The sequence below is a fragment of the Coregonus lavaretus genome (assembly GCF_964263955.1).
Source record: "Coregonus lavaretus genome assembly, chromosome: 16".
In the NCBI taxonomy this organism is placed as follows: Eukaryota; Metazoa; Chordata; class Actinopteri; order Salmoniformes; family Salmonidae; genus Coregonus; species Coregonus lavaretus.
The window spans coordinates 8,635,888-8,652,502 of NC_140003.1; the positions used below are offsets into that span (position 1 = coordinate 8,635,888).

The window sequence follows — 16,615 nt, forward strand, 5'->3', positions numbered from 1 at the left end:
GACGGTGGGAGTTTCAGTATAAGCAATGCCTTCAATTGCATTAGTCTACTATATTCCAATATTTTCATTATTCGGTTGATCATTATTCAGTTTCCTCATCTACTCACTCTGCTGCCGCCCGCCTCCGCCGTGTTGTTCTCAACACCAGTTTAAATCAATATTACATTTACATTTTAGTCATTTAGCAGACGCTCTTATCCAGAGCGACTTACATGAGCAATTAGGGTTAAGTGCCTTGCTCAAGGGCACATAAACAGATTTTTCACCTAGTCGGCTCGGGGATTAGAACCAGCGATCTTTCCGTTACTGGCACAACGCTCTTAACCACTAAGCTACTGCCGCCTACAGTTTAGCCTACAGTTTATTTTTGGGAATTCTCAGTTCTGATGAGAACTCTAAATTGTATTCAAGTCTTGTCTGCAGTCCAGCCGTGTCAATTACAGCTGCAGAAAAAATTAAGAGACTACTGCAAAATTATCAGTTTCTCTGGGTTTACTGTTTATAGGTAGGTGTTTGGGTAAAAATAAAAATTTTGTTTCATTCTATAAACTACTGACAACATTTCTCCCAAATTCCAAATAAAAATATTGTCATTTAGAGCATTTATTTGCAGAAAATGACAACTGGTCAAAATAACAAAAAAAGATGCAGTGTTGTCAGACCTCGAATAATGCAAAGAAAATAAGTTAATGTTCATTTTTAAACAACACAATAGTAATGTTTTAATTCAGGAAGAGTTCAGAAATATTTGGTGGAATAACCCAGATTTTCAATCACAGCTTTCATGCGTCTTGGCATGCTCTCCGCCAGTCTTTCACATTGATGTTGGGTGACTTTATGCCACTCCTGGTGCAAAAATTCAAGCAGCTCGGCTTTGTTTGATGGCTTGTGACCATCCATCTTCCTCTTGATCACATTCCAAAAGTTTTCAATGGGGTTCAGGTCTGGAGATTGGGCTGGCCATGACAGGGTCTTGATCTGGTGGTCCCATCCACACCTTGGTTGACCTGGCTGTGTGGCATGGCGCATTGTCCTGCTGGAAAAACCAATCCTCAGAGTTGGGGAACAATGTCAGAGCAAAAAGAAGCAAGTTTTCTTCCAGGACAACCTCGTACGTGGCTTGATTCATGCGTCCTTCACAAAGACAAATCTGCCCTATTCTAGCCTTGCTGAAGCAACCCCAGATCATCACCGATCCTCCACCAAATTTCACAGTGGATGCGAGACACTGTGGCTTGTAGGCCTCTCCAGGTCTCCGTCTAACCATTAGACGACCAGGTGTTGGGCAAAGCTGAAAATTGGACTCATCAGAGAAGATGACCTTACTCCAGTCCTCTACAGTCCAATCCTTATGGTCTTTTTCAAACCTCAGCCTGGCTCTTCTTTGCTTATCATTGATGAAGGGCTTTTTTCTAGCTTTGCACAACTTCAGCCCTGCCCCTAGGAGCCTGTTTCGAACCGTCCTCGCCGTGCACTTCACCCCAGCTGCCGTTTGCCATTATTTTTGTAGGTCACTTGATGTCATCCTACGGTTGTTGAGTGACATTCGAATGAGTTGGCGGTCATCCCAGTCAGTAGAGAGTCATTTTCGCCCTCTGCCGGTCTGTAGCTTTGTTGTCCCCAATGTCTGCTGCTTGACCTTGTTCTTATGAACCGCCGTCTTTGAAATTTTAAGGATGGAAGCAACCTGACGCTCACTGTATCCCTCTCCCAGTAAAGCCAAAATTGAACCTTTCCTTTCCTCACTCAAAACTTTCCTTTTCAACTCTATTGGCATGGTCAATAGTTATTTTCTGATTAATATTACTTTTGAGGTACTATTAGCACTGTTTTTGCCATCCAGCTGGTCCTATTGCAAGAGGATAGTGATGACCACAGCAGTGGTTTTTATACTTTTCCCTGTTAAATAAGATTTGGTTCAGGTGATCACCTAATCAGTATCTAATTCAGTAGAATGAGGTGTGCCTGTGTTGGAATTCAACAGACACTGGAATGGAATGGCTGTCATACATGTAGAGATGCTGATTTAAGAAAAAATGTGCAGTGGTCTCTTAATTTTTAAAGTAAATACTCTAGGCTAAAGGCTTCCATGCGACAACCTGACTGGATAATGTGCTATTTTATTTTTGGCCAATCTCATGCTGCACAGGTTGTGTATTTTGTGGAATTGCATTTGTGCGACATTGGGGGAAAATGTTTTAATTTTCCAGGTCTTGTCATTGTATTTTTTGGGGAAATGTGAAGAGTGGTCCCGGTTACCTGTATTTATCCCTAATGCAAGCTCTGTAAATTGCCTTGGATAAAAGTGCCTGCTAAATGGCAAATTAGAACTGAATAGGTATCTAGGTATACAATTCACATTACATTACAGATGTCTGAAAATAACTATAATCTTTAAATGGAAAAATAAATACATATCTCCCTTTCACATCTTTAACAGTAAAGACAAAAACATATCTCCCATACAAACAGCTAATATGAACAAGTTTCCCTTCTTCTCTACTGAAACTCTACCATGCTAACTGTATACTTATGATATTTGGAGAACACTGGTAGACCTTAATAACAACCTAAATGTTCCTAGGTGCACTGTTGCTTGATCATAGCAATAGGAAAATTATACATCACTGTACAGGAAAAATACATCTTCAATCTCATCTCAGCCTATCATTACCCTTCATAGAGCACAGCAACATTGTCTGACCCCTCTCTCATCCACATTGTCTCACCATATCTCACCACTTCTCACTGGGGGTTCCTCAGACAAGCAGGTCAAAAGACCACTTTCTCATTTCCAGGAGCAACAGGTTCTACAAAAACAAGGTGAGATATGGTCATCCTAGTCATCCTCAGACACAGGATGAGCTACAGGGATTTCCACTAGGAAGCATTCCTTGAAGAAGTTCATGACAGAGTTCAACAAGTAGCGTTGGCTCTTCACAGAGTCAATGTTGTGGCCTTCGTCTGGGAAGATCTAGGAAACAGAGAAATAAGTAGTTGTTCATTATCATTATATTGAATTCTACAGCAGAGCAGTTTTACATTTACTGTTATTACGACTTAGATAAAAAGAAGTGTTAACAATGTGAAGTGATTATCAATGTGACAACACACATGCAGGACTACTGTTATTAATTACACTTCATTTTACACTTAAAGGTAGACTCAGCGATATGACGTAGATGCACAAAGTAAACAGCATAGTGGGTCAATTTCCGCAACAACTAAGAACGGTGAAGAGCGAGCCTTAACTTCTCTACTGTTTTGGTCCCGTAGCTACCACATTTTAAGAAGCCAACTCCTGCACAGATACTGTGTGTGAGAGCGAAGTCTTGCATCTGGCTCATCGCAACATCTGCAATGCTGCTCGTGGCAATGTAATTTAGCTGAGTCTACCTTTACTTTAGTTCTCCCCCTTACCATTATCACTCCACTATTACTTTCTTGAATTCTCCCTCTCCCTCCTCTCCCACTTACTTTTCAAAGATGGGGCCTTTTTTAAATATCAGACAGATTTTCTTCAGGGCAGGTTTGGCACCACGCAGCAGGTAACCATTTTCACTTTGTCAAACTTTAAATAATAAATGATTCAATGCAGAGGGGGAAGGTCAGCTTGAATTATACATGCTTCACTGAGGACTCCTTTGTCAGGGACATTAAATGGCACTTGGCACAGGAAGGGAGAATGTAACTGGTCACCTGCAGACTGTAGTTAACGTTTGATATTGACAGCAGTTTCACCAGCTCCGCGGAATGCTGGAAATGAACGGTGGCTGAAAGAGAGATAATGATAAGTGAAACGTTGGTGTCCTTGCTCGACAGGCATTTTCATCCAAAAATGACTAACATTGTAGGCAATGTCGCATAATTAAATGTAATACTACATGGTTGAGACTGCAGCAATGCAGACAAAAAGCAATATCCATTGTCATAGTCACTAAGCTATTCAGAGATGAAATAGATCTGATACAGTAGATAAAGCTATAGCATGATGTACAACAGAAGCCATGATTCTTCTCATAAGATAAGTTCTAAATATAAAATGCACTGTGTTTCAGGTATAAATGTGCACAGACTTAAAATCTAGCATGTGCACAAGTACCTGGTATGCAATTATAACATGTTCTGCTCAGTTCTATTTTGTGAGTGCCTGTCAATCATAACTTATTAATTTCATTAACAACAGTATGATACTTTTAATCACCACTTAAGGCTAACAATCAGTTAATCAACTGAACACATGAATAAGCCCATTGTTTGACCTAAACACTGTCTGACTGACAGATAAAACACTAATTAGATAACGGCATGTCTCCTATCTTTTTCATTAAACCTACAAAAAAAGCTTCACATTTAAGTCCAACAATAGTGTGCAATCACTGCCCAGAGTAGCAACTAGAGAAAACTAGAATTCACCATCGGCTGTTCCATGGATGATGAGAAACTTCTGATGACCTGTGCCTGTGATGTTGGGAAGCAGACTGGAGAGCTGTTCGAGACACAATGACAATTTTATATCAGTGAGAGATACTGAAAACATACTGTAAATACCAACTAGTTTTCTCCAAGATTTTGCAGAGAAATGCATTCAAGCACAGCTTGGTGTGATTTAACAGAGGCTTGCCACTACCAGAGGCTTGCCATTAGAGAAGAATCAACAGTTATGATGCTATTGCACTGTAACATGTGTTTATTGGATGAATTGCTAATGATAAGATTAAATGTAGAATATTCAAAGTGCTTCCACCTTGACCACCTCTCAATTTAAAAAAAAAAAAACTTGGAAAGTCAATCATACCTGGTATTTACGATCATCCTGGACCGGAAACCCAAAGTATCGCTCAGTGAAGGCCGAACCTTTAGAAAAATACACAAAACAACATAGTTAAGTGTGTGAACATCTTAATGGAAAAATCCACTAGAAAAATATATTTTGGTATGTCCTTCATTAGTCCACTATTAATACAGTCCAAAAATAGAATTTAACCATCTAGTGTTCAGCGAAATAACAACACAATGTCAAATACAGGTAGCCCAGTCATATAATTAACATCCAATCACATTAACTGTTACTCTCTCGTGGGAATTCCACTAACGGTCCATATGTAGCCAAACGTAGCTGCTGCTCATTCAAAAGTAAGGCCCGCGTCCATAGAGACATATACCAGCTCTACTGGTAGTACTGCTACTACCAGCAGTACTACACCTGCACCTGTCGACGACACAAGTTGTTCTGCTTCCACGAGCACATCCAATGCTAGCATCAGTAATTCTACATTTGTTGCTAGCCCAGCTAGCATGGACACTGACAGTTGTGAATCTGATGCAGCCAAAGAGCTACTGCCCCCTTACCCGGGAAAGCACCGAACAACAGACAGGGACGTTGGACCATCGAAGAGGCGCAAATATGAGAACTACATTGATTTGGGGTTCACTTATATTGGGACTCACACTCATTGTTATGTTTAATAAATGTATCGAATAGTGTGTGTGTGGCAGGCAATGATGGCAAAAAACTACATTTGAGAGTGCGCTGACCCTGGTGCTAGAGGGGGTACGCAGCTGGAGGTTGCATGTTTGAAGGGGTACGGTACTATACAAACTTTGGGAACCCCTGGTATAGAAAACAACCACCATCAGCCTTATTGTATGCACGCATGACTGTAAGTCGCTTTGGATAAAAGCGTCTGCTAAATGGCATATTATATTATTATATTATTATTGTACGGGGCCCTACATTTCAAGTAAATGGATGAGTGCCGCACCACCTGCCATATTTGACAAAGCCTGATGTATTGTGGTCATCAGCATAACTCCTAAGAGATATTGGACATGACTTGACAAACTGTATTAAATGAATAGCTGCTGAAAAGATGTATCTTAGACTGGGAAATTACCGTAGAGTCTCCAGTCTGTCACGGGAGCAACTGCAACCCCACATCTGAACATGGAGCCAGAGGAGAGGAGTAGAAGAGAGCTCAGGAAGCCCCCATAAGCCTGGGGAAACACCCCCCAAAAATGTTGGACATGCAATGTGGATATAGGTAAAAACCCATGTACTGTAAGTAAGAATACAAAAAGGGGTTATAGCAAACTATACCATATCATTAAATTTACCAAATTAAACTTCCTTACCTTTCCATAAACAGCAACCTTGTTATTATCCACATATGGCAGCTTGGTCAGGTAACTAATAAAATACAGGAGGGTATTAAAGTCTACCATTTCTGAAATGCATCGAATCAACAATTTATTTCAACAGTATCCATGCGAGAGCTTTCAGATCATGTTCAGATCATGCTCCAGTACATACTCTACTGCTGCGATCTGGTCCTGCACCTCCACAGTTCCCAAACGCTGGTGGACTTCATGTAGGACCCTCTGGCCCAGGAACCCACTCCCACTGCCGTCCAGGCGAGCCACGATGACGTTATCCGAGCTGACCAGAACCGAGTCCCAGTCCAGAACAAACTGTTCACTCACCGCCTGGCCACCGGGGGCACTGTCACTGTGGAACACAATCAAAGTTGGTCAAATTGAACTTACCAACAAGGTTCAATATCAGTGACTTCTAGTGTGTTCAGTGCTCGTTGGAATACACATATCCAAGATAAGGATGCAGGATTGGTGAAGGGTAGGATACGTACAGGATCAGCAGAAGTGGATGCGCTGTGGCCTCATCAAAATCTATTGGCAAGGTCAGCTCAAGACGTAGTGCTATAAAATAAATCAGAATTCCCTTACACCTCAAATGCACATTGATTATAGTAAGTACCAATCAGGCTTCCAAATGCAGTACCTTAACATATTATGTTTATTTCTACAATGAGAATCTTGAGAGAATCTTCATACGTTAACCTGTTCGATTGCATGGAATTATGATTTGACAAATTACAGGTTACATCGCTCAACAAATTACCTAGCAACTGATTACATTGCAGACAAATGTACATGTATGGCAGCATACATACAAATCAAGACATGAAAGAGGAAAAAGGGTGAAAAAACATGGACAAAAGGCAATCCTTGAAATGGAGCTAGAAATTGAGGTGCAGTCTTAATTCAGAAACCTTAATGAAATGTAGCACAGTGTGTCTAATTGCACACACGGTTCAGAGTGAAGAACCCATATGGCGAGCCTTCCCATCTAATTGGATCAGTAGATTGGCAGGCTTCTCATTCCAGAGCTGATTCATAATCACTTCACAAAGCTGTGCACCTGTTCTTTTAATTGTGTTTATCCCAGGTATCTGTTTATTATGTACTCCGGCACTACAAGCTCCATGGCTCACACTACATCTAAAAAGTCTGCCTGTCGAATCGTCTGCATGTAGCAGGTCAACAGCTGAAATATGTTACCTATAACTGTGCTATTATTCCATGAATGAACCACATGAGGGATAAGGATGATGATTCATGATGATGCTGATGATGACTATGACAATGATGATAACAACTATGATTATAATGCCCAAAGATGATAATGAAGATGATGGTCACGATGATAGAATGATCATGAGAAAGATTGGATTGTCATACCAAAGTTGTTGATTTGTAGGGTCCTGATATCTCTCCTTGGTATATTTCTATATAGCAGTGCATCTCTTAGTGCAGTGTTCTTCTCCAAAGTTTCATTCTCTATATACAGTGATGGAAAAATAAATAATTGGATTAGCCAGACACATAATCTCTCTTAAATCTGTCATGGTAAAGCATTATGTTTTAATATCTGCATAGACTCCTAATTGCATATAAGGTTATTACATGTATTTGCATTTACAGTGCCTTCAGAAAGTATTCACACCCCTTGACTATTTCAACATTTTGGTGTGTTACAGCCTGAATTTATAATGGATTCTATTGAGATTTTGTGTCACTAGCCTACACACAATACCCCATAATTTCAAAGTGGAATTATGTTTTTATAAATGTTACAAATTAATAAAAAATGAAAAGCTGAAATGTATTGACTATTCAACCCCTTTGTTATGGCAAGCCTAAATAAGTTTTGCTTAAAAATCTGCTTAACAAGTCACATTATAAGTTGCATGGACTTACATCTGTCTACAATAATAGTGTTTAACATGATTTTTGAATGACTACCTCATCTATGTACCTCACACATACAAATATATGTAAGGTCCCTCAGTCAAGCAGTGAATTTCAAACACAGATTCAACCACAAAGACCAGGGAGGTTTTTCAGTGCCTCGCAAAGAATGCCACCTATTGGTAAATGGGTAAAAATAAAAATGTGTATTTTCCTGTTTCAAAAATATATAGTACAAAACAAGCTGTTCAGTTACTTACTACTCTGTCCCTCAGTGACTGCCAGCAGCACCTGCTCCGCCTCCATGGGTGCACAGGTCGTGAGAACATTGCTTGGATTGTGTTGCGAGCTATTTGCTATGAGGGGGCACAGCCCCAATGAAATCGCAGGATTTCATAGCATAAATTATAAAACAGCACAAAGTAAATGGACCATTCTGGGGGGTTCAAATGTGCATTGGTTCAGTCAGAACTTCTGGGTCTGCTCTAGTCTCCTCCTCCCAATGAGTGTCTCGCACCAAAAGGCTTACATACGCACGTGAGACTACAATATCAGGTACAGATAGGGTTAAAGCAAATTGTAAATAAATAATCATAAAAGTCATAGGAGCCTGGGACCTGATAAACCAGAAAACTACATCCAACAAGAGTTAAAGGACAGAGGGATACACTACCTAGAACCTTCTCATCGCAGATCTGGTAGGACAAAAAAGCATGCCCAATTGTATTGTTTCCCCCTGATGTTGTTTATCAGGTTCTAATGTAGGTGACAGGGTGACATGTTGTGTGGACTAACACAGCATAAAACTGGGTGTAAAACAAAGCTGATCAAATTAATCATTCAGCTACAGTAATTTTGAGAAACAGTTTGGTTTTTGGGCGTCAAATTAACCAGTAGCTGGTAGCTTGTTAGCTAGTTAGCTCCCATGCCAATTTCAAGTCTTTCTAAACTCATATCTGACTAACTTATTTCACAATGACTGTTAACTGGCTAGCTCATCATGCTTCGTGACATTATGTTAGCTAGCTATCCCCAGCTAGATAATTTGTTTTCACTTATTGCATCTGTATTCTTGTTGCGTTCTCCCTGGTGCACTCGTTAGTTCGTGAGCTGGCTGCGCTTTCTAAATAGCATAATCTAATCTGTTCAAAACAGTGGCAGCATGTGCAGCAGTGGTTATTCGGTTTTTGACGTGCAAAAAGCTCTGGCGAAGGCCTTGAGGCCGATACCTAAAGCTTATTAAAGAGCAGTGATACTATCAAGAGCAGTGTGCGGGTTTCTTTTTTTTTTCTCATCTTATTGAACTGTTACCATGCACTTCCATCAAAGATAGCTCAGATGTGCGAGTGCCTTTTGAAGTTTGACATACAAAAGTGAAATAGGTGTATTTATGCTGTTTTTCAAATGCACAGATGGCTTTATACAGTATATCTTCTCAAAGATTTTTTGTCATGCTGCTTTGTTGACGACTCCAACCATCTCGCGCCCTGGTTATTAATTACACTTTGGATGGTGTATCAATATACCCAGTCACTACAAAGATACGGACATCCTTCCAAACTCAGTTGCAGGAGAGGAAGGGAACTGCTCAGGGATTTCACCATGAGGCCAATGGTGACTTTAAAACAGTTACAGAGTTGAATGGCTGTGATAGGAGAAAACTAAAGATTGATCAACTACATTGTAGTTACTCCACAATACCAACCTAAATGACAGAGTGAAAAGAAGGAAGCTCTACAGAATACAAATATTCCAAAACATGCATCCTGTTTGTAAAAAGGCACTAAAGTAAAACTGCAAAAAATTTCCTGAATACAAAGCGTTATGTTTGGGGAAAATCCAACACAACACATCACTGAGTACCACTCTTCATATTTTCAAGCATGGTGGTGGCTGCATCATGTTATGGGTATGCTTGTCATCGGCAAGGACTAGGGAGTTTTTTGGGGGATGAAAAGAAACAGAATAGAGCTAAGCACTTGTAAAATCCTAGAGAAAAACCTGGTTCAGTCTGCTTTCCAACAGACACTGGGAGACAAATTCACCTTTCAGCAGGACAATAAACTAAAACACAAGGTCAAATATACACTGGAGTTGCTTACCAAGTCGACGTTGAATGTTCCTGAGTGGCCTAGTAAGAGTTTTGACTTAAATCAGCTTGAAAATCTATGGCAACACTTGGGCGGCAGGTAGCTTAGTGGGTAAGAGCGTTTTGCCAGTAACCGAAAGGTCGCTGGTTCTAATCCCCGAGCCGACTAGGTAAAAAATCTGTTGATGTGCCCTTGAGCAAGGCACTTAACCCTAATTGCTCCTGTAAGTCACTCTGGATAAGAGCGTCTGCTAAATGACAATTTTTTTTTACAAAATTTAAAAATTTAAATTAAAAAATTAAATTAAAATTAAAAATTAACTTGAAAATGGCTGTCTAGCAATGATCAACAACCAACTTGACAGAGCTTGAAGAATTAAAAAAATAATAATGTACAAATATTGTACAATCCAGGTGTAGAGACTTAACCAGAAAGACACAGCTGTAATTGCTGCCAAAGGTGATTCTAACATGTGTTGACTCAGGGGCGTGAATACTTATGTAAATGAATATTTTTGTATTTCATTTTCAATACATTTGCCAACATTTCTAAAAACAGGTTTTTACTTTGTCATTATGAAGTATTGTGTGTAGATGGGTGAAGAAAACAATTTACTTAATCAATTTTGAATTCAGGCTTTAACCCAACAAAATGTGGAATCAAGGGGTATGAATACTTGCTAAAGGCACATTGTATGCCATAATATCCTAAAATAGACAAATCCAATGTTGAAAATTAAACCCATTTTATTGAAACGACCAGCATAATCAAATCATACGGTGGAACTGATTCAATAGACATGATTCCTTTAATTTAATCACATTACCATATCTGTTCATACACATTTTCCAAACACATCCCACTCACCCAATGCGCACACATGCTTTAGGATACCCAGGTTGCATTTAAATATTGTACCACTTCCACATCCATCTAAATGAGGATCAAATTGCTAGGAAACTGATTCAGCGATATACATTTGTTGTGGGCCCATGGAGGATATAATGATGCAACTTTAATGAGTGAATTAATCAACATCACTCACGCACTGTGCCTGCAGAGGAGGAAGAGGCTGCATTCCAAATGACATTGTATTTCCTATTTAGTGCAGTACTTTTGACCAGGTTCCATTGGTCAAAAGTAGTGCACTGCATAGGGAATAGGCTGCAATTTGGGATGCAGACTAGGATACTGTAGTAGATAGTATAGAACCAAGTGTACTTCCAGCTGTACCTCCCTGAAAAAAGTATAACAACCTTGACCTGCTAGAAATGGTCCTTTCTTCCCCTCATCCCACTGTTCTTCCTTTCTTACACAAGCAAGCAGTATACACACAATGCCATGGTCGTCATTGTTTGAATTGTTGGTGCTCTTGTACTTACTGCTCATGTCATTCAGTTTGTAAAGGGTGGTTCTTGGTATTCCAGGACCTGCAGAAAGGAGACCAAGTATAATACATTTTGTTCTTGTAAGTATTTCTAATCATTTGTTGAGCATTTAATGAAAACATTTTTAAATGTCAATGAATGTCTGCTAATTATTATTGTAATTTAAATTCTGTACATTCAATTGAAAATGTTATATAACACACTGTAAAATTACAGGTGGCATATATCCAACTCAGATTGAACTGATTATCTTTATTGAACAATTACCTCTACAGTTCAGCAGGACATACTGATAGTCTGGGCTGAAGACTGCATCGTAGTAGGAGCATTGTGGTTTGAAAAGGGAGCAGGTCAGGCATTCACGTTGAAATGGGTCTACCACCGACACCCTGATTGAAAGAAGCAGAGAACATACTATACGATAAGAGGTCAGAGTCATATTCACTTGAGTGCTTGGTCCCTACCATACACAATGCATTCGGAAAGTATTCAGACCCCTTGACTCTTTCCCTATTTTGTTACGTTACAGCCTTATTCTAAAATGGATTAAATCATTTTGGTGGCAGGTTTCCTACAGAAGTGACGCTTGGCATTCAGGCCAAAGAGTTCAATCTTTCATCAGACCAGAGAATCTTGTTTCTCATGGTCTGAGAGTCCTTTAGGTGCCTTTTGGCAAACTCCAAGCGGACTGTCATGTGCCTTTTACTGAGTAGTGGCTTCCGTCTGGCCACTCTACCATAAAGGCCTGATTGGTGGAGTGCTGCAGAAGGTTCTCCCATCTCCACAGAGGAACTCTGGAGTTCTGTCAGAGCGACCATTGGGTTCTTGGTCACCTCCCTGACCAAGGCCCTTCTCCCCCGATTGCTCAGTTTGGCCGGGCGGCCAGCTCTAGGACGATTCTTGGTCGTTCCAAACTTCTTCCATTTAAGAATGATGGGGGCCACTATGTTCTTGGGGACCTTCAATGCTGCATAACTTTTTTGGTACCCGTCCCCAGATCTGTGCCGCGACACAGTCCTGTCTCGGAGCTCTACAGACAATTCCTTCGACGTCATGGCTTGGTTTTTGCTCTGACATGCACTGTCAACTGTGGGACCTGATACAGACAGGTGTGTGCCTTTCCAAATCATGTCCAATCAATTGAATTTACCACAGGTGGACTCCAATCAAGTTGTTGAAACATCTCAAGGATGATCAATGGAAATGGGATGCACCTCAGCTCAATAGCAAAGGGTCTGAATACTTACAGTACCAGTCAAAAGTTTGGACACACCTACTCATTCCAGGGTTTTTCTTTATTTTTACTATTTTCTACATTGTATAAAATATATTTTGATTTGTTTAACACTTTTTTTGGTTACTACAAGATTCCATATGTGTTATTTCATAGTTTTGATGTCTTCACTATTATTGTACAATGTAGAAAATAGTAAAAATAAAGAAAAACCCTTGAATGAGTAGGTGTGTCCAAACTTTTGGCTGGTACTGTATAAGGTATTTCTGTTGTATAAAAACAAATTAAACCTGTTTTCACTTTGTCATTATGGGGTATTGTGTGTAGAAGGATGAGGAAATAAATGTATTTAATCAATTTTAAAATAAGGCTGTAACATATCAAAATGTGAAAAAAGATCAAGGGGTCTGAATACTTTCTGAATGCAAATGTCTGGACCAGAGTTAATATCTGTTGGACGTCTAACATCTGCATATTGGCAATTACTATACTTTCTAATTAAATGCATGTAAACAGTACCTGTACAGTTGTCTTTGTATTGAACCATCTTCTGTGCTAAGGAAATAACTATAGAAAGACAGAACAAAATATTTTGTTATGATCCATGTTCAGTCGGTATGACTTTCCTGAACATTATTTTGCAACTGAATCCAGCCCTACATCGAAGGCATATTATGTCAGAGTAGGATTGCAAAATGCCGGTAACTTTCCCAAAACTCCCAGGTTTTCCAATAATCCTAGTTGGAGGATTCTGGATTTTCTGCCTATTCCCTCCTGATTCTGTGAATCTTCCATCGGGATTTTGGGAAAACCTGGGATTTAGGGAAAGTTACCAGAATTTTGCAATCCTGTGTCAGAGTATGGTCTGAGTATCAGTCACGTACACTGTGTCTGCTCCCTCATCATACTCCAGGATCTGAGACACCTCCCAGCTGCCAGAGGTCAGGTGGCGCATGTTGACCTCAACACCATTGAACTGGGCAGGTACGAGAGACAAAACAAACACACAATAGATCACCTGCAGCTACATTCTAGACGCAACATAACCTTGCATAACCCATCTTTGATTGCATAACAAAACCAGGCAACAGTAAACATGTCGTCCCCCACGAATGATGCAGCGCCCCCCTTGGGTCAATCAGTATAATGTTTAGGCAAATATGTTACTTGTGAGGAGAGGGACCTATGTACCGAATTTCATGACTTTAGGTCAAATGGTGTGAGGGGCGTGACCTTTCAAAGTTTGCATTTTCAATATTTTGTTATAGCGCCACCATCTGGCCAATCAATGTCATTTTGTAAATGCCGGATCTCTATGGCAACACGCATTATTCACACACACAAGTTTCTTCAAAATCAAGCCAGTGCTGTCTGAGATATCGTGTGACTTACATACTAAAGTACTAACGGACAGAGACAGATCCACAGTCCCCTCCCCGATTTCATCATGGGGGACAACAGAGAGTGAATAACCTAATTGAGAATTTATTTACCACAACTATAACAGCTGAGCATCCTACCTGGTCAGATATCATGGCGATATGGTGGAATGACCCTCGTCCGCCATGTTTTATTGGCATGGTCAGGAAGAAGGTATTCCCATCCTTGGAAAACACTGGCTCTTCATTCTGTAAGAAAAATGAGTGTCTTACATTTTCTGGTTTTGTAAGGTATTTCCTTTGTATCCCTTACCCAGTGAAAAGTATTGCACAATATGTAGCTAAAGAAAATCTTGAATGAACTTGTGTAATACATGTGTAATAACAATAGCGATAAACCCTATGCATGCTTACCTGACGATCAAGCCACTTCTCTGATGTAATCACATGTTTCTGAGGAGGAAACAGAGAGAGGTTAGTGCAGGGTATGTGTGTCTGCTGTTCAAACCTTTAACTGTAGACATGAACAACCCATCGGACCTCTCACAGTGCAAAGACGGTAACGTGTACGATGCTCACCTTTACACATGCCCCCATAGTGACCTCACATAGCGACAGGACGGAGGTGTTCTGGGCTCGGTTCAACCAGCGCACACAGATCTTCTCCTCTGTGACCCATTTCACCATGGTAATGTAGTAGTCACTATAGTGGACAAAGGGCCATTGGAACTAAATTATATGCAGCCAACTGGGGCCTAACGAACGACGTTGCGATCATTGTCTTTTTTTATTGAACATGCTGGTCTCTTCACTGAACAAGTTTGTTTGATTGATACCTTTTTTCAAAGCTGTTGGGAGGTCGCAGTTCAGTTGTCTGGGATCCCCCATCCAAGCTGACGACGTAAAGCTTAACCGTGGGATTGACCTGCCCCACCTAAAACACAAATAGAAAAATCACATGCACAACAGTTTTCAATGTGCTCACCAACCATTGAGAGCATGGAAACACACACGGTACATACCATAAACATAGAAGACTGTATATTCTATACATAGAAGGCATGTACAGTATGTGATATACAGCCACACAACATTCTGCTATATACTTATCATGTTTTTAAATGCCAGTATTCATAAACAGTCCCTCATCAGATAATATAATGACAAGGGAGAATCACAAATAGAGCAAACAAGAGTTGTGCAAACAAGAGTTGTGCAGCCTTCGAGGCCCATCTTAACTAGGCTATTGTTTTCTCCCAGATGAGCTCAGTCCTCCCCTTAAAACATGGAGCTCATTAGTCTTTCAGGGCAAGAGGAGTACCATACCACAGATCCTAACTTAAAGATGACAGGAGTCAAACTTTGGCTTTCACTGCACTGATTCTGCCAACCCCATTATAGCCTTGCTCCACTATTCTCTTTTTTCTGCATAATCTGGTCTCTGGATGGTACTGTTATAATGATGGTTGGTTTCCTTGTATTATATCACAGAGGAGATGCTGAAACTACAAAAATAGATGCAGTAGAATGGCATATCATAAGGTAAATTCTCTTCTTCGCCCAACTCCCTCGATATTAGCCTCTCTCTTCTGGATATGGGCAAAATTCTCGTTGTACGTGCGTGCCTGTGTGTCTGTGTGTGCGATCAAAACTTGCTGTGGTTTATTAATATGATTCCCTCCCATGAACCTCTGACTCTAGTTCTTGGTCTGGGTGAGGCAACATTCACCTACCCCACTGCCCCCTTGCCCCTCCGAGGGGTAGCTCCACTCTTACCCTCCAGAGCATTATCTCTCCTTACCATAGCATATCACAGCACTTCCCCCCTAACACTACAGATCCCTACAACCACCACCACCGTGCTCTTCAAAGGAAGCCAGTCAGTGTCGACATGAATAAAACAAGAAAGGATTTTCTAACCAGGATGAAAAAGCTAAAGCCAAAAAGCCCTGTGCAGGTTTAATTATTAATTGCACCTGTGATAAGATGTAGCTGTTTCTTCTTTATGGAGAGGGATTTGGGCACATGGCTACTCTACACAGAATGTCCTTGTTAAATTTAAGAGTCTGGTAAGTACACCTTTTTATATACCCGTGCTGTTGAATGGAACAAACTACCACAGCAACTAAAAGCCATACCTGTAACAAGGTGACTAGGACGGAGCCAGGCGTAGGAGGTGTGAATCAAAGAACAGGGTTTATTTGGCCAATACAGCAGTCCGCAGCAATGCTTAACCAAATACAGTGAGACTTAAAATGCGTACTGGGAAAACAAAACACACGGGTGAATATCCCGGCGATAAAAGTAACATAATGCTCAACAAGAGATAGCGACACCTCCACATGGAACAACACAGAAAGACATGGGGGAGCAGAGGGAATACTTATACAGAGACTGATGAGGGGATATGAACCAGGTGTGTGTGAAAAACATACAAAACAAATGGAATGATGAAAAGAGGAGCGGCATTGGCTA

General features: G+C 40.4%; 1 protein-coding gene across 1 annotated transcript in view; it reads right to left on the reverse strand.

Annotated features, from left to right (window-relative positions):
- Positions 1 to 2,839: 2,839 nt before the first annotated feature.
- The window catches only part of LOC311143394 (inactive dipeptidyl peptidase 10-like), a gene marked incomplete at both ends in the record, with an annotated part of 262,413 nt that continues 248,637 nt past the window's right edge, over positions 2,840 to 16,615 (reverse strand). Inside the window, 16 exons of the mRNA XM_084179228.1 lie at positions 2,840 to 2,974; positions 3,700 to 3,773; positions 4,417 to 4,489; positions 4,799 to 4,857; positions 5,898 to 5,997; positions 6,136 to 6,190; positions 6,314 to 6,508; positions 6,648 to 6,717; positions 11,522 to 11,569; positions 11,795 to 11,916; positions 13,281 to 13,328; positions 13,646 to 13,737; positions 14,282 to 14,389; positions 14,555 to 14,593; positions 14,720 to 14,843; positions 14,977 to 15,074. Of these exons, the coding sequence (XP_084035354.1) occupies positions 2,840 to 2,974; positions 3,700 to 3,773; positions 4,417 to 4,489; positions 4,799 to 4,857; positions 5,898 to 5,997; positions 6,136 to 6,190; positions 6,314 to 6,508; positions 6,648 to 6,717; positions 11,522 to 11,569; positions 11,795 to 11,916; positions 13,281 to 13,328; positions 13,646 to 13,737; positions 14,282 to 14,389; positions 14,555 to 14,593; positions 14,720 to 14,843; positions 14,977 to 15,074 (1,440 nt within the window). The remainder of the gene's footprint in view (positions 2,975 to 3,699; positions 3,774 to 4,416; positions 4,490 to 4,798; positions 4,858 to 5,897; positions 5,998 to 6,135; positions 6,191 to 6,313; positions 6,509 to 6,647; positions 6,718 to 11,521; positions 11,570 to 11,794; positions 11,917 to 13,280; positions 13,329 to 13,645; positions 13,738 to 14,281; positions 14,390 to 14,554; positions 14,594 to 14,719; positions 14,844 to 14,976; positions 15,075 to 16,615) is intronic.